Below are 23,829 nucleotides of genomic sequence, written 5' to 3' on the forward strand. Positions count from 1 at the left end.
CTTTTGAAATGTTAAAAGAATCTTGGAAATTTGATCAGAATACAGTGAAAATGAAAGAAACAGATATTTTTCTCAGATCATTTTGTTAAATTGTCATAATCCCCGTGTTCTCTTTAACACTATCAGCTCTACTCTAAACAACCCTGAAAGCCTCTGCTGACACATGTAATCAGTTCCTTTCTTTCTTTGTAAACAAGGTCAAGTCTGTCAGGTCAGCAATAGTACTTCCTACAGGTGACCCATCAGTGTTTATTCCATGACTGTAAACATGTTTCCATTTGTCACTTCAGTCTTTACTCTGAAATACAGGAAATGACATCATGGCTCAAAATCTTTGTCGTTCAAACAATTCTTTATTTAACTTTTGTTTTAACTTTATTTAAGAACTTTAATAAAATACATTCAATACAAACTTGAACAACAGGAAACTGATTTTTCATCCAACCATTGAAAAAAAAGGTAACCACTGAACACAAACAGAAGAAGAACAATTTATAAAGATTAACAATGAACTAAAGAAACATTTTGATTCATAACCTCATTAGATCTTTAAGGAGAGCCGATCTGAGCTCTGTGGAGCCTGATCTCCAGGGTTTTAAGTTGGACTCTGAAACCAGAATTCATTAATTCACTGTCATCCTGTGATGGGAACGATTTCAGCCCTGCGTGATCGCGCTGATGTTTGCACAGAGCAGATAATGAAGTGAATGTTTTGGCACATTGGTAACAGTGAAACAGTTTATTAGTAACGTGGGATTGTTTGTGTGCAGAGTATGAACTGAGATTACTGAAGCTCTTGTCACACTGCTCAAAGCTGTAGTTTCCTTCCATGTGTGTACGTTCATGCTCGTTACGATTACCTGAATGTGAGAAGATTTTGTCACAGTGTCTGCACTTGTATGGTTTCTCTCCTGTGTGGACTCGTTTGTGTGTTTTAAGCTGACTTGCAGTGGTGAAGGATGACCCACACTGATCACAGAGGTGCTTTTTAACCCCACTGTGAAAGAGTTTATGTCGTTTTAAGTCACCTGATGTGGGGAAGCTTCTCCCACATTCTTTGCAGTCTTTCAGTTTGTCTCCAGTGTGTTTACGTTGATGTATTTTTAGGCTGGCTTGCTGACTGAAAGTTTTTCCACAGATGTCACAACGAAAGTCTTTCCCACCACCACAGCGATGACAGGGTTGAGAAGTGGATCCATCTGTGTCGCTCTGCTTCTAAACAAAGACACAAAGACAGTGTCAGTCAGTCCTTCAACACTTTTATCCTGAATATCGCCTGAAATAAAGAGCATCTCTGCAGACGTCCAATTACATTTTACTGTTTCAATTAACACACTCAGTTTACTGGGCTACAATAACTACAATACTACCACCATAATACTACAGTAATACTTCTTTAATATTACAGTAACATCTGACTTACACTTAAGTACTACCATGCTACTGTTTTTAGGGTACCCATGGTAAACTACTGTAACACTGCAATAATACTAATTTAATACTGCATTAATAACACTGTAATTGTGCAGTTATAACACTCAGCTGACCGGGATACAAGAAAAACTATTACCCCCAATGACACTGCAATTATAACATTAAATGGGTATTTTAACACTAATGTTTAAAAGTACTAAAGCTATATGTAAGCAATGATACTACAGCTGTAACACCATTACGTAACGATACAACTTTGTTAACCATAAGAGAAGATTACTGAATGGTTTGGTTTTGTACTTAATTTATGTTTTATTTTATTCTATTTACACCTGACAGAGGAATGAGCCGCTGTAAACCAAAGGCCATTTATGCAGAAATAATAACACCATGATATACCACGAAGCTGCCTGAAGATTAAATAACAGCAACATATCAATTTTCAGCATTTTTAGTTTTTCATGATCGTGTAAACAAAAATCATAAGTGAAATGAAAATCTGAATAATGGCTCAGAGCTACTCTTCGGTGCAGTAGAAGTGCTAACATGCTAACACAATTTAATGAGCAGACTTGTTCCAAACAGTCAGACTGAACTTACAAGAATAAAATATAAATACATACCTCACAGTAACTGCACTTGTAGAGTCTCTTTCTGGTGTGGATCTGTTGGTGTTTTCTCAGGTACTGTGGAGTTTTAAAAGTCTTGTCACACAGGTCACATTGATAAGGTCTCTCCTCAGTGTGGGTAAACATGTGGCGTTGTAACTGTGTGTCTGTTGTAAAGTATTTGCCACACTGATCACACCAGTACACATCTTCTCCGGAGTGAATGCGTAGGTGTATATTTCTGTAACTTTGCTGGCTGAAAGTTTTTCCACAGATGTCACAGCTGTATGCCTTAATTCCAGAGTGGGTAACTAGATGACTCTGTAAGTGGCTACTTCGAGTAAAAGCTCTGCCACACTGATCACAGCTGTAAGCTTTAATTCCACTGTGGACGACTTGGTGTGTTTTCAGGGCTTTCTTCCAGGAAAACGACTTTCCACACAAGTCACAGCTGAACGGTCTCTCTCCAGTGTGGATGAGCTGATGTTGTTTTAGTTCAGACTTCCTGGTAAAATCCTTCCCACACTCGTCACAGGTGTTTTTTTTCTCTCTCTTTCTTCTGTGAGGTTTGTCGGCCTCCTGAGAGCTCTGACTTCTCGGTCTATGTTGGTCCTGCAGTGACAGAGATACAAACAGAGGCACTGAGTGAAATGCAGTCATTGAACAAACTGAAGCTTCAAACTCCCTCCATTAACACTAGTTTTAAACCTGAAGGTGGAGTGTGGCACCAAACACCTTAAAGGTCTCTTATCCCCACCTACTGGTAGTAGTAACACATTACATCCAACCTGGTGTTAAAGATAATTAATCATTGTTCAAACACCCTAAAATTATGCCCATCCCTCCTGCTTTTACACAAATATTAATGCTAACACTCAGAATAGTAATAAATTTTTACCAGGTCTGTACTTTTTTATATTTTCCTGTTGCTGTTTCCTATTATATATTTCTATAATTGTCTAATTTATTCGATAATAATAAATCAAATGTAACAGTTACTAGCTTGGTTCAGTGAAGGATGATGTCAGAGTCTGACTGTAACCTGAAGGGTTTTTTTACTTTTACTCGCTACATTAAAAAAAATATATCTGTATTTTTTACTCCTTACATTTTCAAAACAGGCTTGTTGCTTTTGGTTTAAGTCATTTTAGGGGAGTTATTTCATCACTGCGGGCTTCAAAGATCAAATCGATTTGAGCCTAAACAGTAACACATGAAATCCAATCCTGCATCATACACCAGGCTGTGTGGTAAAGTCCTAAAAATGGAGCATGTAACGATCACCGTAACGTTAACCGTAAATTTTATCTAATTATTTTAGTTTAAAGGTTTAAATCACCGTCAATTTCATCCTTCTATGATTCAGAGTTTGGCGACATTCCTTATCATACAGAGTTCCGTTAGTTCCGTTGGCTGAGTTGGGGAAAAGTTCTCAATAGAGTTTTATAAATAAATAAAATTTATATAATAAATAATAATATATAAATAAATAAATAAATAATAATAATAAATAAAGTCACCCTCTACAATGTAGGCATTGTAGAGGGTGCCTACATTGGCACCCTCTACAATGCATTACATTATATTATTGTAATGTAATGATTATTACATTACAATAATATAGCACAAGGTTTAGTTAGTTTTGCATAAAATATATATCAGTACTTCATCTTTTAACCCTTTAAGACCTACCATAGAACCAAGTTTGTCAGAGCTTATGTTTATATTTTTACTACAGATGGCAAGATACCACTTTTTTATGTCTGATACCGATACCATAAATTTGGATATCTGCCGATACCGATATGAATCCGATATAGTGTATTTTTTAATCAATAAAACTGTTTTACCTGTATGCAAAAAATACACAGCACCCAAATATTTCATAGTTCAGCAATACTGCTCAATCTAATAAACTTAAACGTACTCCATCCTCCCTATTCTGGTATTTTAAATAGTAAGCAACCTAAATAATAAGGCTCTAAAACTCCCAGCAAAATAAATAAATAAAATAGATAGGGAACCACCCACCCTCCACCTCATGATGCTTAATCAACATAATCAACTATAATTTGATGCAGTGTGAAAAAAAAAGCACAGAAATCAATTATTTTTCAAGAATAATTAAATAGATTAAACATCTTTCTTCAACAGAATTGCAGACTGCACAGATGGTCCCTTCCCAAAGGAAAAGTACTATAGCTTACTAGGGTATATTAGACTTAATAGTTACTATATACAGTAATGGACTTCTATACATTTTACATCAGATTAAAACTTTGGGTGTAAGATTCGGATAATTATTTATTAAAAGCTAGACATTTTAAATGAGAATAAGAAAGAAAAGTATGTCTTTGTGCCCCCTTTTCCCTGTTGCCCTATCAGCCCCCCTGGCTAAACTTTGCTAGATCCGCCCCTGCACAGTTACCAGCCGTCAGCTAGAAAAGGATCCTGGTGTAGAAAGTAATATTAAATAAATTCTAACAACAGCTTATCAAGCTTAAACGTGCTGCTGTTGTTCAGCCGCTGGTTTCCTCTTTCTGGCGCAAAGTGGGCGATAAACAAACAAGAGAGACGGACTCGCGACAGAAAAGCCGATCAGCTGATCATTGATCAGTTTCATGATTGAAGTAGCAGCAGGAGAGGGAGGGAGAGAGAAGAGGCAGTCGCTCCATATATGTTCCATCACGGGAATGCTTTACAAACATTCAGAGATGAACTTACACACTTGCTTTACTTCTCTCTGGGATAACTTCCTCGGAGATGAAATGCCGGATTGGTAGCAAGGCTACAAATACACACACCCGCTCTATCACGTGATGCACACTGATCCGACGTGCTACGGTTATGAGCCGAGTTACGCCATGTCGCAAGTTTTGTGAGGTGCTGTTTTGATATTTAATGGATCGGATTACATTTTTTATTTCTCTCTGATATCCGATCCAGTAATTTACGTCAGTATCGGACCAATACCGAAACTTAATATCGGATCGGTCCATCTCTAATTTTTACATGCCCTTAATGCCATTTTTGGGAGCATTTCAAGTTGCTATACATCAATATGACCATTATATCCCAAATGTTAATAATATCTATACATTAAGTCCATAGTAACTACATAAAGTGCAAAAAAACTGCAATAAAATACAAAAAAATTTAAATCGTTTTTGTTTTGTTTTTTACACATATTTCTAGTTAGAGAAATTTTAGAGGATTATCCCTCAAAACTGTAAATGCAAAAAAGTTGCACATTGTTTCCAACCACAGGAAATTTGTTTTGAGTATTTTTGAGATTTTTATATACTGCAGGAAAAACAAAAATAAATATTACAATGCAAATTTGCAAAACAAACAGCATCTGCATCAAAGTAAACTATTGCCAACAGTGCAATTTGAGTTATAAGCATCCCAGAAACAATACAGAAAAGAATAAAGTCAAACATGACTTTTAAAAACACCAGTATAGGTATCGCTGAAGGCAGGTTTTGGCAGGTAAAGTCGGACATGTGATAGATCGCGCTGACATCTATTCTAACGTAGGAAGTGCTATGAACGGCAAAGCGTGTTTCTGGTACGTTATGTTTTTTTGCTGCAAGTGCTTTTTATGCAATTTTTGCAAATACATATGTGGAAGGAAACCGTGACCAAGGGCAAGCTGATGGCATAAGATGTAAGTACAACTCCTCCTAAATAAAATAATTGTGTTAGCTTAAGTGCATTTAACCGGGATTTTAAAATTGTTACGCAAACGGAGCATTCCTGCTCCAATAGGCCTTAAAGGGTTAATGGAGTATTTCTTAACACTAGTATCTGTCACCTTCTTTGTCGAACTCATTGTTTTCTCTGCAGTGGCTGAGCTGAGTCCAAGTAGCTTAAATGTTCCCCTGCTGCTCCGTCAGACTCTTCTCCTCCTACTGATCAGCTGGGACACAAAACATAACTTTGTTAGGCTCCACACTGGACTGAAGAGTCAAAGTGTCTCATATGTTCATCTGAGAGCACAAACAACAAATTGTAGCTTCCCTGGGTGGATAACTTGTTTAAAACATACACAAAAGGTTTGAGCACCGATACCAAATTCAGCAGTATGGCACACCAGTACCAGGAGAGCAATTCCTCTTTAAAAAAAAGCCCTGGCAAAGAACGAAAACAGAACAATCAATGGATTACAATGGAGAGTACAGTGTTTCCCAACCACTGTGCCGCCGCATATATACGTGTGCCGTGGAAGATTATCCTATCTGAGTGGGTTTAGAAATCTGAACCATGATCTGAGTAACCCTCATCACTCAGTCACACTGATTCTCTACTTGTATCAAGTCCACTGTACTACTTTCAAGCATTCGGTCCTCTAATGTGTGCCTTTCTCTTCTTTGTATATACTCCTCTTATATGTTATTTATTCTTACTGTCTTACTATTTATATTGTTTTCCATGCACAGTTGGTGTGGAGCACCCACAATTTAGTTGAATATGTACAAAGACAATAAAAGACTATTCTATTCTATATATCTTTGTTCCTCCATTTCAGTTTTGTTTGGAGCTTTAAAAAATCTGCAGTACTTTTAAATGTAATGAGAACACAGATCCCCGCTTAGGGTTTGAGGCTGTATTTGTTTTAAAAATGCATCTCTGTTATCTCTGGCCTATCATTATTATTTTGCTAACAGTTAATCGGACTCATTTACTGAATACTGATCAGAATTTATCAAATCATCTTTGAAATGATTCTAACAACAGGCCTCTCAGAGTGAGGCCATGTTTACAATCACATGCCCTGTGGGCCGACACAACTTTGCGCTGATAAGACAAAGGCAGCTGTGTTTTAGCCTGGAATACATTTATTTTTACCTTTCTCATAAATGGATTTCATTATAGCACTTTTACCGCCAACATGTTGGAGACGAAGTTACCTTATATGGATGAAGGGTGGCGCTAGCTAGCTAGCTAGCTTGGATAGCACACTGCATTCAAAAACTGTGCAGGTGCCACACAGTGACACAGAGATGCTAACTAGCGCTTAGTAACAGACTAATAAAATAATAGAAACTCTGATTACACTTAGCTCATTTAAAAGCTTTCTTCTTTTTTCTTCTCAGTGTTTCATTAGCATTTGTTAATATTTTCTTCTAAATTAGTTTAGTTTAATGTAGAGGCTTTTTCTTTCAACTGGTTCACAAATAACTTATAACAGAGACCGAGGAGAGCAACAGAAAACTTCATTCAGGAGCTAAATTCAACATTGACTAAACTCAGATCAAAGTTACCTTAGTGCTTCACTTTAGATGAGGAAGAAAAATAAACTAAAACACAAACGCAATGAAGCGGGAACTCTGCGGCTTCTTCTTCTTTTGGGTTTTTCTTTGGCGGTTAGAGCTTTAAGGTGCATTACCGCCACCTGCTGGACTAGATGGTTCTTAAACTAAACTAGAGATTTAAAAGTATTTTAATAAACAATAAAAACAAAGTCAAAATGTGTCCGTGTGTTATATTCATGAACATAAACATCAGATGACATCAGCTTACCCTTACCCCCATTTATTTATTGTTTTGCTTTCTGCAGTTCGTCACAGTAAATAAGTATGTGTTGTTTTGCCTGATTTAATAAAGGTTACACTGACTCACTTCTCTATCAGCAGATCCAATTGTGACATTAGCCATAATTTCCCAGGAGGGTACTTGGGTTTGGAGTCACAGCAGTTTTCAGATTAATTAATTGGCTTGAGTACAGCCTGATAATTACAGGCATTCAAACTGTTTGCTGATGAACTTTGGAAGTAAAACTATAGACAGCTTTAGAAGGTTTTTTCATAGGAAAAGTATAGATAGATACTTGGTCCCACTCAGTAAGGTTAGAACTTTTACTGGTTGATTGATGAACCTCACAATAACTTGTGTCGCTTTGCAGATAAACTCGGCCCAGTTTGTGCAAAAAATCATTCATCTACACCATGAAGCCATGAAATCTCTGAATAACAAACAAACTGGAGCGTGAATGTTTCATAGAATTTGTCAAAATGTTTTATGTGTGGTCATATTGTTTTGTTTTTGTCTGTGGATTGAAGCGCACACTCGTGAGTCCTCAAAAGTTACTCATCAATCACTGAACACTTTTTTAAAAATTTAGTTTAAGATAAGTTAAGATAACCTTTATTAGTCCCACACGTGGGAAATTAATTGGTACAGCAGAAGTGGACAGTGCAAAGTTACATAGAAAAATTACAAAAACACTGGAATAAGATAAGAATAAGATATTGTACGCAACTGTACACAATAGAATAGAATAAAGTAAAATACTATATACAGTAGAATAAAATAGAATAAAAATGCTATATACAATTGAGTATCATTTGAAAGTCTTTTGAGACAGATTTCTCTCCACATAAATGGCCAGTGTTCCCTGAATGCCTCACATACAGCTCCTTTTTTTGTTTGGTTCCATCAGAATTATTTTCTAAAGGCCAAGAAAGTTGCCCAACGGATTTACTTTACCAAGTGGATCATTATGGCCTTGCCATATTGGTCCATTTGATTGACCTTTATTATTATTATGTATTTATTTTATTTTATTTTCAGTTGTTACAGATGGGACAGACATGACTGGGGGACATTAAAGGGAGAAAGAAAGAAACATAGAAAGAAAGAGAGGGAGAGAAAGAAAACAGAGGGGAAGAGGGACAGTGAGAAAGGGCACTTAAAAACAATCACCTGGATCACCTGTTGAGAAAAGAAAAAACAGAAGAGACAACAGAATTACGCAGAGAGCAATTAACTAGAAGAACTGTAGATTTTGACCAGTTTATTGAATAATCTGAAACACTTGAAAAAGAGTTTATCAATGTAATCACCCCAGAGAGATTGGTTTGTGAGTTTTGGAGAAAAAGCAACACATCGTCTGCATGAAGACTGATCTTATCTTCTACATTCTTGCATTTTATGCCCCTAATTACTGTAATTGCTGCTGCTAGTGGTTCGATAAAAATTACAAACAGTGAAGGGGAGAGTGGGCATCCCTGCCTGGTGCCCCTCAAGAGACAAAAGCTGGAGGATGTTTGGTCATTTGTCCTGACACAAGCTCTTGGGGAATTATATAATATTTTTAACCAGTTTATGAAAGAGTTTCTAAAACCAAATTTGGTTGCAAGTAAAAATTTCCAGTTCACTCTGTCAAAGTTCACTCACTTCTGCTGGAAAGTCGTCTGGACCTGGAGCCTTATTATTAGGCATTCTTATCAGGGCTTCCTGGAGTTCACCTGGTGTCAGCGGCAAATCCAGTGCCATTCTTGACTGTCCAGTAATTTTGGAAGAGTTACGTAGTCCAAAAACAGATCAATATAATTTTTAAATGGGTTTATTTGTGGTGAGTATAACGTTTCATAGAAATCCCTAAAGATGTTGTTTATTCTTTCAGGGTCATATATTATTTTGCCAGATAAATCTTCAACAGCACATATAGTTGTTTTTTCTTTCTTTATTTTTAACTGGTTAGCTTAGAATCGACCAGATTTGTTATGGTGTTCAAAATTTTGCAAGCGAAGTTTATACTCATTGGTTACATATTTATTTATTATAAAGGCTATATAGCATATAAAATACAAATTGACACATTTTATGTAACTGAAATGTTTAATTATGTGGGCTATAGAAAATAATTAAGTTATAGACCATAATTATATGAAACATATACTTAATGCATATTAATCATATGTCACACCTGCATATGTGTTTAAAACAAGGCTTTGATTTTGCCACCCAATTTGATTTCCATGCCACCCTAGGAACATTTCTCTAGATCCGCCCCTGGACCTGTCCTGGACCAGCAACACCAAATCAGTCACAAAAAGAGCTCAGCAGCAACTGCATTTCAAGAAACGACTGAAGAAGGTGCACATCCCCAAACCCATCTTTAACACCTTCTACAGAGGTACCATGCAGAGCATCCTAACCCACTGCTTCACAGTCTGGTATGGAAACTGCCACGCGTCCAACCGCAGAGACCTCCAGAGGATTGTGTGCACCGCTGAGCGTGTTATTGGCAGCTCTCTACCCAGTCTACAGGTTAATTACACCTCACTGGGAAAGCCACTAGCATCATGGCTGACCCGCATCACCCTTCCCATCAACTGTTTACCACCCTTCCATCCAGAAGATGACTCTGCGTCATCAGGAGCAGGTCAGCAAGATTGTGCAATAGCACTTTTCCCCACAAAGCAGTTTGGCTCCTGAACACCATGGTTCCCTCCTCCGCACTGAAAACTTCTCCACACACTTGGACTACATAACACTCTCCTCTAACTCCCAATTCTTCCACTACCCTGTATTGCACTGTTCGATTCCCTGTATTGTATATATTCTGTGCACTATTGTATTTATTTATTCTCATTCTCATTGTTTTTACAGTTTGCACCTTTGATCCAGGACGACGATATTTCGTCCCACTGTATACTTGAGTGTATGTTGTTGGGTTGACAATAAAACTCTACTTGAATTGAATTAAACTGCATCAATGAATGAGGAAACGCTTGATAGCCCACTCCAGGGCCTAGAGACCGTGGGAGAAGATGCAGGACAAGACACAGAGAATTTGGACATTATCCCATTGTTTTAATTGACTTTTTTCCAATGAATGCAAACTTGAAATATAGGATGGGCCGCATTGTGAGAGGAATTCAGAGACTCACTGGTAAGACTTCCAAGGCAGGAAAGAGTAAATGGCTGCATTCATGGAATATTCAGTTTAACACTTGCTTGATGGGGGAAAACAGACTGGAACATGTCATCATTAGCAGGGATTGTGTTAAAGAATGAAAAAAGGAAAAGAAGCTGAGGTATGCCACGTTACTCAGGAACTGGAGTGAAAATCAGGGGCAAAAGGTTTGATGGAGTGATGCCTCCAAATTTAGTCTAAATCATCATCATCATATACAGAGGAGGTCAGGAGAGCGCTACAGCAGTGAATGTCTTCAGCCATCTTTAAAACACGGTGGATGCTGCGTCATGGTTTGAGGCCGCCTTTCAGCCAGTGGTGTTGGAGATGTTGTCAAAATGGATGCAATTATGATGTGAACATTTTGTGCACTTAAATCTTACTGTGCTAATAACCCCTGCATCAGCACCATGTTTGGAATAGCAGTGGAGAAGACATAGATTCAATGCTGCAGACATCTGAGCAAAGAAAGTTTCTAGAAGAGTAAAGACTAGCTAGAAGAATGAAGATTCACAGAGTAAATGTGAAAATTCATCACAGGGCTCTATGCAATTGATTAACTGACCATGAGCAAGTTTGCTAGTCTGGAGCATTCAGATCCACCCCAAAGACTGTTCAGTGCTCACAGAAACTGCACAATACCCAAGAGCTGCATCTGAGCCTCTACAGGCCTTAAACAGCATGTTAAATGTTAATGTTCATGACAGTTTAATTAGAAAAAGACAAAACAAGTATGGTTGGTGTCGAAGGGCCACCAGGACAAAGCTTATTGTCTCTAAGAAGAACACAACAACTCAGTTGAGGTTTGCAAATTTGCCCTTGAAGGCTTCTGGAGCAACATATTTTTAAAAGATGAGACCAAAGTGGAGGTTTGGCCATAATGCACAGCAGTACCTTTAGCAAAAATCAAACACAGCACAAACACCTCAAATCCACTGTCAGGTACGCTGGTTCAAGTGTGGTGATTTGAGCTTGTTCTGCAGACACAAGCAATGCTTGCAGTCGACGAACTCCTCTGTATGCCAAAGTATTTTAGAGTCAAATGTGAGGCCGTCTGTCCGACAGCTAAAGCTTCTCCTAAATTAGGCCATGCAACAGGGTAATGAGCCCAAGCAAAGCAGCAAATCTACTGCATGGAAGTCCAGACCTCAACCTGACAGAAATGCTGTGTATAAAGAAATGCTTGCAAATGTCGATGAACTGAAGTTATTGCTGCTAACTGCTGGTTCTGTAAACACCTCAATCATAGAATGATTATGATATTGGAAAAAACAAATGTCTGAATCCTAAATTGTGGATATCCTATTGTTGTGATCTAAAATGTAACACTAAATGTGATTAAAACACTAAAAAACTGGAGAAAAGAGATAGAGGAGAGAAAACCCCAACAATCCCCTCTGAGCAAGCACTAGGTGCGACTGTGGATAGGAAAAACTCCCTTTAAAGGAAGAAACCTATGACAGAACCAGGCTCTAGAGGGGGCAGTCAACTGTCTGGACTGGTTGGGGGGTGAGGGTGAAAAGAGAGAGAGGGGGAGGGAGATGGGACAGGTGTTAGGAGTTAAAGGGAGACAGGGGAGGGAGAGGTGTCAGGAGAGAACGGGAGAGAAAGGGAGAGGAGAGGTGAAAATTAAGGTGGAACAGAGGTGGAGGGAGACGAGATGACATTAGCAGTAGAAAAAGTAGAAAAAGCAGGAGTGTCCCTCCTCCAGAAGAAACGGAAGCGTTTTTTCTTCTTTTCCATGAGCTTTTCCACGAGCACTTTTTTCTCTAGGATGAGGGTTCTCAACTGATCGATTGTTTCTGTATTCTCCTGCTCAAGTTTCTTGCATGTTTTCTCCACTTCTTCTAATTTGGCTTGTTTGTCTTCGAGCCTTTCTTTCATTTCTTTAGATGTTGCCTCCTGCATTAGCTTTGCCTCGTCCAGCTCTGTATAATTCTGTTGTAATTTGTTGTGCGTGTCTTCTGACTGCTGACTTCTCCTCTCGATTTCCTGAAGTGTACACAGGTCTTCGTTTGTTTTCTCTAGTTGTTGCTTTAGCACCTGCATCTCAGTGTTTTTGCACTTCAAGTTGTCTGAAAGTTCCTCGAGTTCTGTGTTTTTTCTCAGCATGTCATTGAGCTTACTCTGCATCTCTGAGCATTGGTTTTGCAGTTTTTCCTTTTCCTCTTCTAGTTCAGTTGTTTTGTAGTTCAGTTTGTTATAAAGTTTTTGCAGGTTTTGGTTTTTCGTCTCAAAGTCCTGGAGAATTTCTTTGTCTTCTTTCTGCTTTATTTCCTGTTGTTCTTGGTCTTGAAGCAGCTCTTGATATTTGTGTAGTGTTTCATCAAGCTTTGTCAGCAGCGCTCCGTATTTTTCCTGCACACCTTGGAGTTGGCACTGCATGTCTCTCTGGTTAATGTCCAGTTTTTCTTTCTCTTCAAGGATTTCTTTATTCATCATGAAAAGCATGAAAAGCGAAACCATTAAAATCTCAATGGAGAGCGAGTCCTAACCAGGAGAAGCACCTCAGTCATCTACTACGATGCCTTAAGCAAATCTAGAGTTCAGTTCAATGCTTCATCAAGCATTACTTGCAAGCCTTCGTTGTGTTTCTCGATGTTCTGAAGCTTGCAATCCAGATGTTTCTGTTTCATGTCTTGCTGTTCTTTCTCTTGAAGGAAATCTTTATTTCTTTGCAGTGCTTTATCAAGCTTTTGCATTTGAAAATAAACATTGGGATTTTAACACCATTACAAGAAGTGTTGTTAATCATTCTTTTTAAATCATAATCAGGTTTCCACAAATTGTTTTTTAATTTAGTAGAACTCAAAATGTTTGTCAGTGGGTCAACAATTCATAATGCACCTTCAGGAACATCAAGTTATTCTTAGTACTGCATACTTGCAATGAATAAGTTGTCCTAACAGTCATCTTAAGTAAACTTTACTCAACTTTTTGGAGGTAACGAGTTTGCATAGTTTTTTTGAGTTCTGGGAACTTATTAGATTTTACAGTGCAGTAGTTTGAACATTTATAATAACATTTCTGCAAACTGGAACAAACCTGTTTCCTTTTCTAGAACTGTTGCTAACACTTATGAGAAGAACATGAATCTTCCATCGTGAAGATAGAGAGTGACAAATGTTACTTTTCTCGTTTTGTTTATATCTAAATTAACTAATTTTAAGAAACTGTTGAAATTACCTGGACTGCCTCAGCCCAGGTGATGTAACATTAGCAGACAGAGGGTTTGATGTTGCAGAATCTTTGGAGCTGTACCTTGCTGAATTGAAGAGCCCAGCTTTCACCAAAAGGAAGAACTAACTGGCCCCTAGATTGCCCAATCAAATCTCTTAATGCCACCTGCCCTCTCCTACATTCACTGTGGGCTCACCTTGTAGAAAAGAGTTGAGTGTGGAAGAAATGGCAAAAATGTGGAGCTGAAAAGCTGAGAGAGAAAAAGAAATGATAAATAAATCAATGTGTCAAATTAACTGACATGTTAGCTGGTGGAGTCCCCGCTGCATTATATATATATCATCTCTTTTTTATAATAAATAATCAAAAACTTTATTTATCCTCCCTGTATGAACATTCTTGGAGTCCTTGAAGTGTCATCATGTTGAAGTTACTCATGTGATGTGATGTGATTATAATGGTCCAGCTGGTGTGCAGCCATCATATTAGAGGTGCTTTCTTCTTCTGATTTAATAAACTTTTTCTGTGATGTCACATTTACAGTGGTTGCAACAACTGCACCTACAAGGACCCTGAAAAACTGGTGCACAGCCTACAGAGTCTAATAAGTGTCACCACTGTAACCACTGCACAAATGCAATACACTTACTTTACACTTACTTTACTTAACAACAACAATATTAATAACAATAACATTTGAAATAATAATATAATATAACTAGTACTACTAATAATAATAATGACAATAACAACAAAATTATAATAATAATAATGTCAAAAATACCAGTAATAATACTACTAATAATAAATATAACCATAACAACATAAACAACAACATTACTTCTACTAATAATAAAGATAAACAAATATATTTAGAACAATAATAATGATAATAATAATAATAAAACTGTTACTTATTTATTTCTGCAGTGGTAAACTCACCTTATTTGCGCCACCAGGAAGCTTTCTTTGCTTTGTTCCTCTGAGTCTCAGCTCGAGGTGAGGCTGGTGCAGCAGAGTTGGCTGGAGTCCCAGGGACCACATGTTGATCCATGAGACCCTTTCGTGCACTCACACTGGAAACACAACGATAACAGAGAAGATCAGTCTGCTGTAATGCACTCAAACTACACTCAGTGCCTCAAGAAAGTCATCTGAACCGACTGCATGAAGCTGTGGACTCCACAGAGGGAAGAAATCTACAACTTACACAGTGTTACGAAATAAATATATATTCTTAGTGCTTATTTTCTATTTATATTGTTTTATAGAGGCCAGTGTAGGAAAACGCCACTTTGAGTTATATAGTGTGTAAAAGGTCACAGAGTCCTGACAGGAAACTCTGCACGCTTTGTGTAGAGAACAGGAAGCGGTGCAGACAGAAAAGTGAAACTAGGCAGAGTGCACTGCAGAGTTGTTTTGATCGAAACTATGTGTGACTATGTGTGACTATGTGTGACGTATGACTGATTATGTTATGCTCGTTTTGGCTTGTGATGCTTCAGACCTGTGGATGCTGGCTAGCGTCTGCAGCTCTCCTTTTCCGGGAATGTAGAATAAAGATGATTTTGTGAGCTTTGACCACACTGAGTCGGTGAAAGAATTTAAAAGAAGCGGATTTGATAACAGCAAAAACAGATTCAGCTCAAATATTCAGACAAATATTTACTTTCAAACGAGAAAACTGTGCATGCATGTTTATGTGTGTATTTATAAATGTACACATCAACATAATTTTCATCACAGTAAAAATGTGACACAGAGCAAAGATCTTACTTTTTCAGTGGGGCCTTCCCCTCTTCAACACCCACAATAACCTCCTTTATTATAGGATTCAAATAAATCAAAGAGCATGTGATTAAATAAGAACTGAAGAAGAAAAAACATGACATATCAGGCTGTCCCTTTCTCCTTTTTAGAGTCCAGCAAAACATGTTTGCACTGGTTGCTGTTTGAGAAAATAATCTGTATAACTTGTAAAGTTTTTACAAGACACTTCTCCTTCTCTTTGCAATCTCCAATTCTGGTTTGCAAAAGTCTGAAAGTGTGTGAACTTACAGTCTTCTAAATGTGACACCTACAGAATGTGTTTGAGTTAGCAGCTAAGACTAAAACAGCTAAATCAAACATAAACATGGTTACCATAGTTACAATAATAAACTTTATAATGTGTTGCTAACATTTTGGTTGTTGTGATGATTCAACTTTGTTCAGTAAACTTCATCAAAATGAACACGTGTCGACAGAAGCATATATTTGGATCTCACATCTTCTTATTAAATGAAGCTATTGTCAAATAAACTGAAATCTGGGACTTACCCAAACTAATATTTCATATATTACTTCAACTTACTAATTTAATTAATGGGTTTGTTTCAAATTATTACGTAAAATAAAAAAACCACCATGCACATATGCAAATAACAGTAGCCAGCTGCTGCCACAAGATGGCAGCAAACTAAAGGTTCACAGAGAGATTTCTTTACTTTGGGACATTTAATCAATGTGTATTATTACACTTGATTAAATGTTAGAGGATATAGATGAAGCACGAGAGAAGAATGTATGAAAGATTGTATTGAAATGTGCTGGAGCTGTATGTGAGGCATTCAGGGAACATCGGTCATTTATGTGGCGAGAAATCTGTCTCAAAAGTGTTACAAATGAATATAGTATGATCCACAAATATAAACTAAGATTTAACAAATATGTGCAGTGATTGATGTGCTCTCAGGCATGTGCTTCAATCCACACACAAATACAAAACAATCTGACCAGACGTACAACTGTTTCACAAACTCAATCAAAAAACAAGAACAACGCTAATGACATCATTCATATCAGATCTGTTAGCTGTCCCTGTATGAGGTACTATGGGAACATGTGTGCAGATGTGAGTGAAGTTGGCCCCCCCACCTTCTTCAAATCCAACAAAAGTGGTATCAAACATTTGTGCTACGTTAGTGCTGGTTTGTGATCCAAAATTTTTCGGATGTGGTACTATCATTTTAAAGATATTAATAAAAATTTCTAGAGGTCAACAGAGGTCAACCAGCCCCCCCACATTAATGGAATCAAACAAAATTGATGTCAAACATTTGTGCTGGTTTGTGCGGCAAAAAATTTTGTTTGTGCTGCTAGCATTTTAAAAATTTTTAATAAAATAACGTCTTGATGCGTGCTTAATCACCCAGGTAAGTAAATCCCAAAAGGTTGATTCTGTTCATCTGGACATTTTCAGTTGGAGAAACGTTTTGTCACTCATCCAAGTGACTTCTTCAGTCTCAGCTGACTGCAGGTTTCCCCAACCTTATAAACACATGTGAGTGAAGTTGGCCCCCCTACCTTCTTCAAATCGAACAAAATTGATGTCAAACATTTGTCCTGCAAATTATTTTGTTTGTGCAGGTTATGTTTCCCTAATTTTATAAACAGTACATGTACAGTGAGAGAGAGATGTTACATCTGTCTTCACTTGCATCCCAGTCATAGAAGCGTTGGAGGTAGTTCATAAGAGATTACAGGATCACCCCAACCTCAGCAACAGGACCACTCTCAGCACTGATCAGTTGTGTTTGCTTTTGAAACTGTGTCTTAATTCCACCTATTTTGCATAAGGGTCAGTACAGGCAGAAACCTAGGTGTGCCATGGGTTCCCCCCTGATAAAAGTCACCAAACCAAACCTGTAAGCAGGTACAGGTGTGGCCAGAAGGGTCCTCAGAGGCACTGGAAGACTGCTTTTCCACCACAGACTTTCAGGAATATACAGAAACTGTTACTGCCTACATCCCAAAATGCATCGATGATGTCACAGAGACCAGGTGTCACGGGTTGCTTAGAGGATCCACTCGCAGGACTCATGAGTAGCGTTTAAACAAAGACGGGTTATTTACAGATCTTCACCAAGTGTTTGTACAGACAGTGTGGGGTTAGTGCTATATACAAGATGTCAGGGGCAGGGGTCCAGAGAAAACAGGGAAATCACACACGCGCTCAGTTTGACATCAATTTTGTTTGATTTGGGTAATGTGGGGGGGCTGGTTGACCTTTTGACCTTTACATTTTCATTAATATCTTTAAAAGAGAAGCAGCACAAACAACAATTTTAGCAGCACTAACATTTGATACCACTTTTGTTGGAGTTGAAGAAGGTGGGAGGGCCAACTTCACTCACATTGTGTGCAGCTGCAGAGATTCTTTTAAATGGAGCCTAAACAACATATGGCAGCTGAGAGGCTCGATAGACAACACGTGGGCTCGTCCAGGATTTGAACCCGGGACCTCTCACACCCAAAGCGAGAATCATACCCCTAGACCAACGAGCCACACAAACAGTCCAGTAAGTCTTTTTACATAAAGTCACACATCAGAGCAACTAGATGAAGAAGAATGTGTGAAAGATTGTCTTGAATGCTCAGAGAATCATCTGTTTGTGTGCTTGATTCTAGATTTTATTCTAGGATTAATTCTGTAGAGATTTATTTGACATACTGTAAGGACACATTCACAACTGTAGGTATATGATTCCCTCATGTTGTCCGTGTGGTCCTGGGTTCAAATTCCTAATGAGTTCCTGAAGTGACAAGCTCATTGACTGTGTTCACTCTTCTCTGTATTATTCTATTCATGAAGAATATAATCTGTGTTCCAACTGTAGCTACAACTGAGCATGTAAATGTCTCACATACATCTTGTTTGGCCAAAACTTTTACTTACCCATTCACCACTACAATCATTTAGTCCAGTACCACCCAGTTTGGGAGGCTGGGTGTGCAAAAACAAAAACAAGATCATTGGGACTAAATCCTGTGCTTTCCTGGACAACTCCTTGACAAAAGCTACTGCTCAGAAACTTGGGATAAATTTTGATCTGTCTCTTTCTTTTGATGCTTATATCAAGTCTGTGACCTGCTCCTGCTTTGTTCATTTAAGCTCTAAACTTAGGACTATTGTCTCCATGGAGGCGAAATGCAGATGCTTGTCCATGCCTTCATTTCCTCCCGGTTAGACTGTTGTAACGCACTCTTTTCCTGTCTGTCTAAGGCTACCTTAAATCGTCTTCAAGCGGTCCAAATTGAAGCAGCAAGGCTTTTACCCACAGTAATAATTTTGATGGATATTTCTCACTGACACACTTCTTTGACCTCCTCTAATAACAAATGATACTGTACTGCTTTCATGTCAAGTAGATATGTGTCAGATGTTCTTCACTGAACCTCCTTCTCTGGTTGTTTCATTCAAGCATTCATCAGTTACTCATCTGAGTTCATGTGGTGCATTAGCTTAGTTGGTTAAAGTACCTGTCTTGTAACTGGAAAGTTAGAAAAGAGGAGATCCTGGGTTTAACTCCCACCAGTGCCTAAAAGATAGTAGTTTTGTCTGTTCTCAGTCATCCAGGGCCTGTTAGTCTAAGGAGCTTGAGAAGATGAGTGCCTGGGTTCCTCTGAGGGACAACTCCCACTGGTATATAAATACCTGCGACTCTCCACCATTTGATCTTAGCAAGAGTCTCAAACTCGCGGCTTCCCTCCCTCCTACTTGTGACCCATATATTGACCTGAAGAAATATAATGCATTTTGGCCACTGAAGTTCCTTTTTTTTGTTAGGGAGTATTTGTTTGTTGTTGAGTGCAAGGTTAAAATAATTAATAATAAAAGCACAAAATGATTTAATATGAAGGCAATATGAGCAGGGAGCACAAACCTGTTGAGGGATTGGCTGTGTTAGTTCAGTGAGAGAGTTATTTGTAAAGACAACAAAACTAATATGTACACTTATGTCTGCATTTTTATTTTTAAATATGAACAAAATTATAGCAGAAGTGCTGCCATGTGTCTGGCCAGAAAGAGAGTACCAATTTGATTATTTGGTAGTTCAATGAAAGGTTATTTTTTTTCTCTTCTTCCTTTGTATATTGTCTTTTACTTTTGCATCTCGTGGTCTTGTCACATAATTTAATTGTGCAAGCAACTGTAAAATGACAACAAAAGTTCTAAGTCTAAGTCTTTTGTCTTGTTATACGATTATACGATTGTTATAAGATTTGAAATGTAAAAACAAACACAAAACCACATTTCGGAAATATTTGTGCCTGTTTACTTGTTTGTTTATTTGTTTTTTGTACTACTTGAACAGTAAAGTGGTCCTCACATGAGATGACAGTGCCAGCAGTGGCCCACAGCTCATTGAAGTTTGAGACCCCTGCCCTAGACCAACGAACCACAGGTGAGAACCAGCTGTAACAATGTTGAATGTCAGAGCAAATAGATGAAGCATGAAAGAAAAACGTATGAAAGATTGTGTTAAAATGTGCTGGAGCTGTATGTGAGGCATTCAGGGAACATCGGTCATTTATGTGGAGAGAAATCTGTCTCAAAAGTGTTACAAATGAATACAGTATGATCCACAAATATAACCTAAGATTGAACAAATATGTGCAGTGATTGATGTGCTCTCAGGCATGTGCTTCAATCCACACACAAATACAAAACAATCTGACCAGACGTACAACTGTTTCACAAACTCAATCAAAAAACAAGAACAACGCTAATGACATCATTCATATCAGATCTGTTAGCTGTCCCTGTATGAGGTACTATGGGAACATGTGTGCAGATGTGAGTGAAGTTGGCCCCCCACCTTCTTCAAATCCAACAAAAGTGGTATCAAACGTTTGTGCTACGTTAGTGCTGGTTTGTGCTGCAAAATTTTTCGTTTGTGCTACTATCATTTTAAAGATATTAATAAAAATTTCTAGAGGTCATCAGAGGTCAACCAGCCCCCCACATTAATTAAATCAAACAAAATGGGTGTCAATCAGTTGTGCTATGTTTGTGCTGGTTTGTGCTGCTAAAATTGTCGTTTGTGCTGCTTCTGTTTTAAAGATATTAATGAAAAGGTAAAGGTCAAAAGGTCAACCAGCCCCCCCACATTACCCAAATCAAAGAAAATTGATGTTAAACGTTTGTGCTACGTTTGTGCTGGTTTGTGCTGCAAAAATTGTTGTTTGTGCTGCTAACATTTTAAAAATTTTTAATAAAATAACGTCTTGATCATCCAGGTAAGTAAATCCCAAAAGGTTGATTCTGTTCATCTGGACATTTTCAGTTGGAGAAACGTTTCGTCACTCATCCAAGTGACTTCTTCAGTCTCAGCTGACTGCAGGTTTTCCCAACCTTATAAACACATGTGAGTGAAGTTGGCCCCCCTATCTTCTTCAAATTGAACAAAATTGATGTCAAACATTTGTCCTGCAAATTATTTTGTTTTGAGGTAGTTCATAAGAGATTACAGGATCACCCCAACCTCAGCAACAGGACCGCTCTCAGCACTGATCAGTTGTGTTTGCTTTTGGAACTGTGTCTTAATTCCACCTATTTTGCATAAGGGTCAGTACAGGCAGAAACCTAGGTGTGCCATGGGTTCCCCCCTGATCAAAGTCACCAAACCAAACCTGTAAGCAGGTACAGGTGTGGCCAGAAGGGTCCTCAGAGGCACTGCAAGACTGCTTTTCCACCACAGGCTGCCACACACGACAACACCACAGACTTTCAGGAATATACAGAAACTGTTACTGCCTACATCCCAAAATGCATCGATGATGTCACAGAGATCAGGTGTCACGGGTTGCTTAGAGGATCCACTCGCAGGACTCATGAGTAGCGTTTAAACAAAGACGGTTTATTTACAGATCTTCACCAAGTGTTTGTACAGACAGTGCGGGGTTAGTGCTATATACAAGACGTCAGGGGCAGGGGTCAAGGGCTCCAGGGAAAACGGGGAAATCACACACGCGCTCAGTTTGACATCAATTTTCTTTGATTTGGGTAATGTGGGGGGGGCTGGTTGACCTTTTGACCTTTACATTTTCATTAATATCTTTAAAACAGAAGCAGCACAAACAACAATTTTAGCAGCACAAACCAAGCACAAATGTTTGATACCACTTATGTTGGATTTGAAGAAGGTGGGAGGGCAAACTTCACTCACATTGTGTGCAGCTGCAGAGATTCTTTCAAATGGAGCTTAAACAACATGTGGCAGCTGAGAGGCTCGATAGACAACACGTGGGCTCGTCCAGGATTTGAACCCGGGACCTCTCACATCCAAAGCGAGAATCATACCCCTAGACCAACGAGCCACACAAGCAGTCCAGCAAGTCTTTTTACATAAAGTCACACATCAGAGCAACTAGATGATGAAGAATGTGTGAAAGAATGCTCAGAGAATCATCTGTGTGTGTGCTTGATTCTAGATTTTATTCTAGGATTAATTCGGTAGAGATTTATTGGACATACTGTAAGGACACATTCTATTTAACTTGAATTCTCAACAACAACGAGGGCTAGCCCTAAATAAATAAAGTTAAAATAAATCATATCATACTAACTGCTCTGTGTGTACTTTTTTAAAGAATCTTTCTACATCTTCTATCATTTGAATATAGCAGACATGCTTTATAAAAGCCTAGTATATATTATTTTCTTTCTTCCCTTAAACTGAAAAAAATTACAAGTATGTAACTAGTACAGCAAGTTGAGAGTCATACTGTACCAAAAGAAAACAAACTTAAGGAGGCACCACACAGTTCTCCCTGTCTGCTTACAGAAACATGATACTAACAAGACAGTAATCATTGAAACATTCCAAAACTTGTCAGATCTGCTTTTTTCTATGTATTATTGCTATAAATGTGCAATTGCTTTTATGTGTATCATAGACAGTATTTGTAATGTAGTACCCATTAACTGATATATTCCTACGTACAAAGATGTTTGTTTCAAATGCTGATTTGAAACAAACATCTGTTATGTGCATCAAACCCATTGCTCTAAAAGTAACTGTGGAAAATGACCAGCTGTTGATAAAGAAAGCTTTGCAGATCTGCACTCCCCTGTGTAGTTGCTGAAATACAATAATTCACAATTTTAACCGGACTGAACTAGTTATCGTTTCACCAGATAACAGACTCAGTTATCAGTACTGACACCTCTATTACAAAAACAAGATTGATATTTGTTAGTCTGACCCAGTGCCATCAGAATATATTCATTATAGCTTTTTATCAGCTTGGATTTAATTTTAATATTTAATTAAAGGAAATGATTTAAATAAGTAAATATAATCCTAACTTTGCTAGAACTTCTTAAACACTAATAAAAATATATAACATAATTCAGAATCCACTTATGACACGTTTTATGAAGTGTCAACCTAAAAGAAAAGCGTGTTTTGTCATGGTCATAACAATAGCTGATGGGCTTCTATTCCTATAAAGCAGACTAGACAAACAGAAACCATCCATCCATTCGCTTCAGCTTATCCTGTTCAGGGTCGCGGGGGGCGCTGGAGCCTATCCCAGCTGTCATAGGACGAGAGGCGGGGTACAGCCTGGACAGAAACACTTTGTTGAAAACAAAAGTGAAAGCGCGACTCACATCTGACTGTGTTCCCTGTGGGTTGAATTACTTTGTATATAAAGTATTTGCAGCATTTTTAAAAACCTATTGTTCCAAATTTCTCTGTTTTCTCAACTTTTTCTCAAGCTGAGCACTTGGTCCACTTTTACAAGCGATGGCAGCAGCAGCCTTTTCCAGAGGTTTTAGTTTTAGTTTTATGCGCAATAAACATTAATTGTGTCATTTATTAATTCATACTTTTTTTATTTTCACTTTTTAAAAATCCACTACATGTTGTGTTGTGTTTAGTTGTGTTTAGTGCCGATGTGGGACAGTTTCCAATTTCGTTGTACTATTGTACCAATTATGAATGTGCAATGACAATAACGATTTATTCTTATCTTTATCTTATCTTATCTTATATCTGATCTCTGATGCACTCCCTGATGTACCCACAGTGTCTGTGCATTTAGGATACACAGACAGCTAGTATAAATCCA

At 38.0% G+C, this 23,829-nt stretch overlaps 1 protein-coding gene and 2 non-coding genes across 4 annotated transcripts; all 3 read right to left on the reverse strand.

Moving 5' to 3' along the window:
* Positions 1-333: 333 nt before the first annotated feature.
* LOC148101245 (uncharacterized) lies at positions 334-7,398 on the reverse strand. 2 transcript variants are annotated; one of them, XM_087845970.1, is made up of 4 exons: positions 7,310-7,398; positions 5,860-5,964; positions 2,058-2,654; positions 334-1,215 (listed from the first exon to the last, which is right to left on the reverse strand). In XM_087845970.1, the coding sequence occupies exons 2-4, from the start codon at positions 5,875-5,877 to the stop codon at positions 550-552; spliced, it is 1,281 nt and encodes a 426-aa protein (XP_087702096.1). In that variant the 5' UTR covers positions 5,878-5,964; positions 7,310-7,398; the 3' UTR covers positions 334-549. The 2 variants fall into 2 exon arrangements, with proteins under 2 accessions (XP_087702096.1, XP_087702095.1); XM_087845969.1 differs by lacking the exons at positions 5,860-5,964; positions 7,310-7,398 and having other exon boundaries at positions 2,058-2,702.
* A 10,785-nt stretch (positions 7,399-18,183) lies between these two features.
* Positions 18,184-18,255, reverse strand: trnap-ugg (transfer RNA proline (anticodon UGG)). Its single transcript has one exon. It is a non-coding gene; the product is annotated as a tRNA-Pro (tRNA).
* Positions 18,256-21,999: 3,744 nt separating this feature from the next.
* On the reverse strand, positions 22,000-22,071 carry trnap-ugg (transfer RNA proline (anticodon UGG)). The gene has a single exon. It is a non-coding gene; the product is annotated as a tRNA-Pro (tRNA).
* Between the last annotated feature and the right edge of the window lie 1,758 nt (positions 22,072-23,829).

This window comes from Neolamprologus brichardi, chromosome 9 (genome assembly GCF_056152115.1).
Source record: "Neolamprologus brichardi isolate AB-2024 chromosome 9, ASM5615211v1, whole genome shotgun sequence".
Classification (NCBI taxonomy): domain Eukaryota; kingdom Metazoa; phylum Chordata; class Actinopteri; order Cichliformes; family Cichlidae; genus Neolamprologus; species Neolamprologus brichardi.

Coding starts and splice junctions, on each gene's coding strand:
- LOC148101245 (XM_087845969.1), bottom strand. CDS start 2,702: ATGACTGCATTTCACTCAGTGCCTCTGTTTGTATCTCTGTCACTGCAG. Junction 1,216..2,057: donor ACAAGTGCAGTTACTGTGAG/GTATGTATTTAT, acceptor GTCTTTGTTTAG/AAGCAGAGCGACACAGATGG.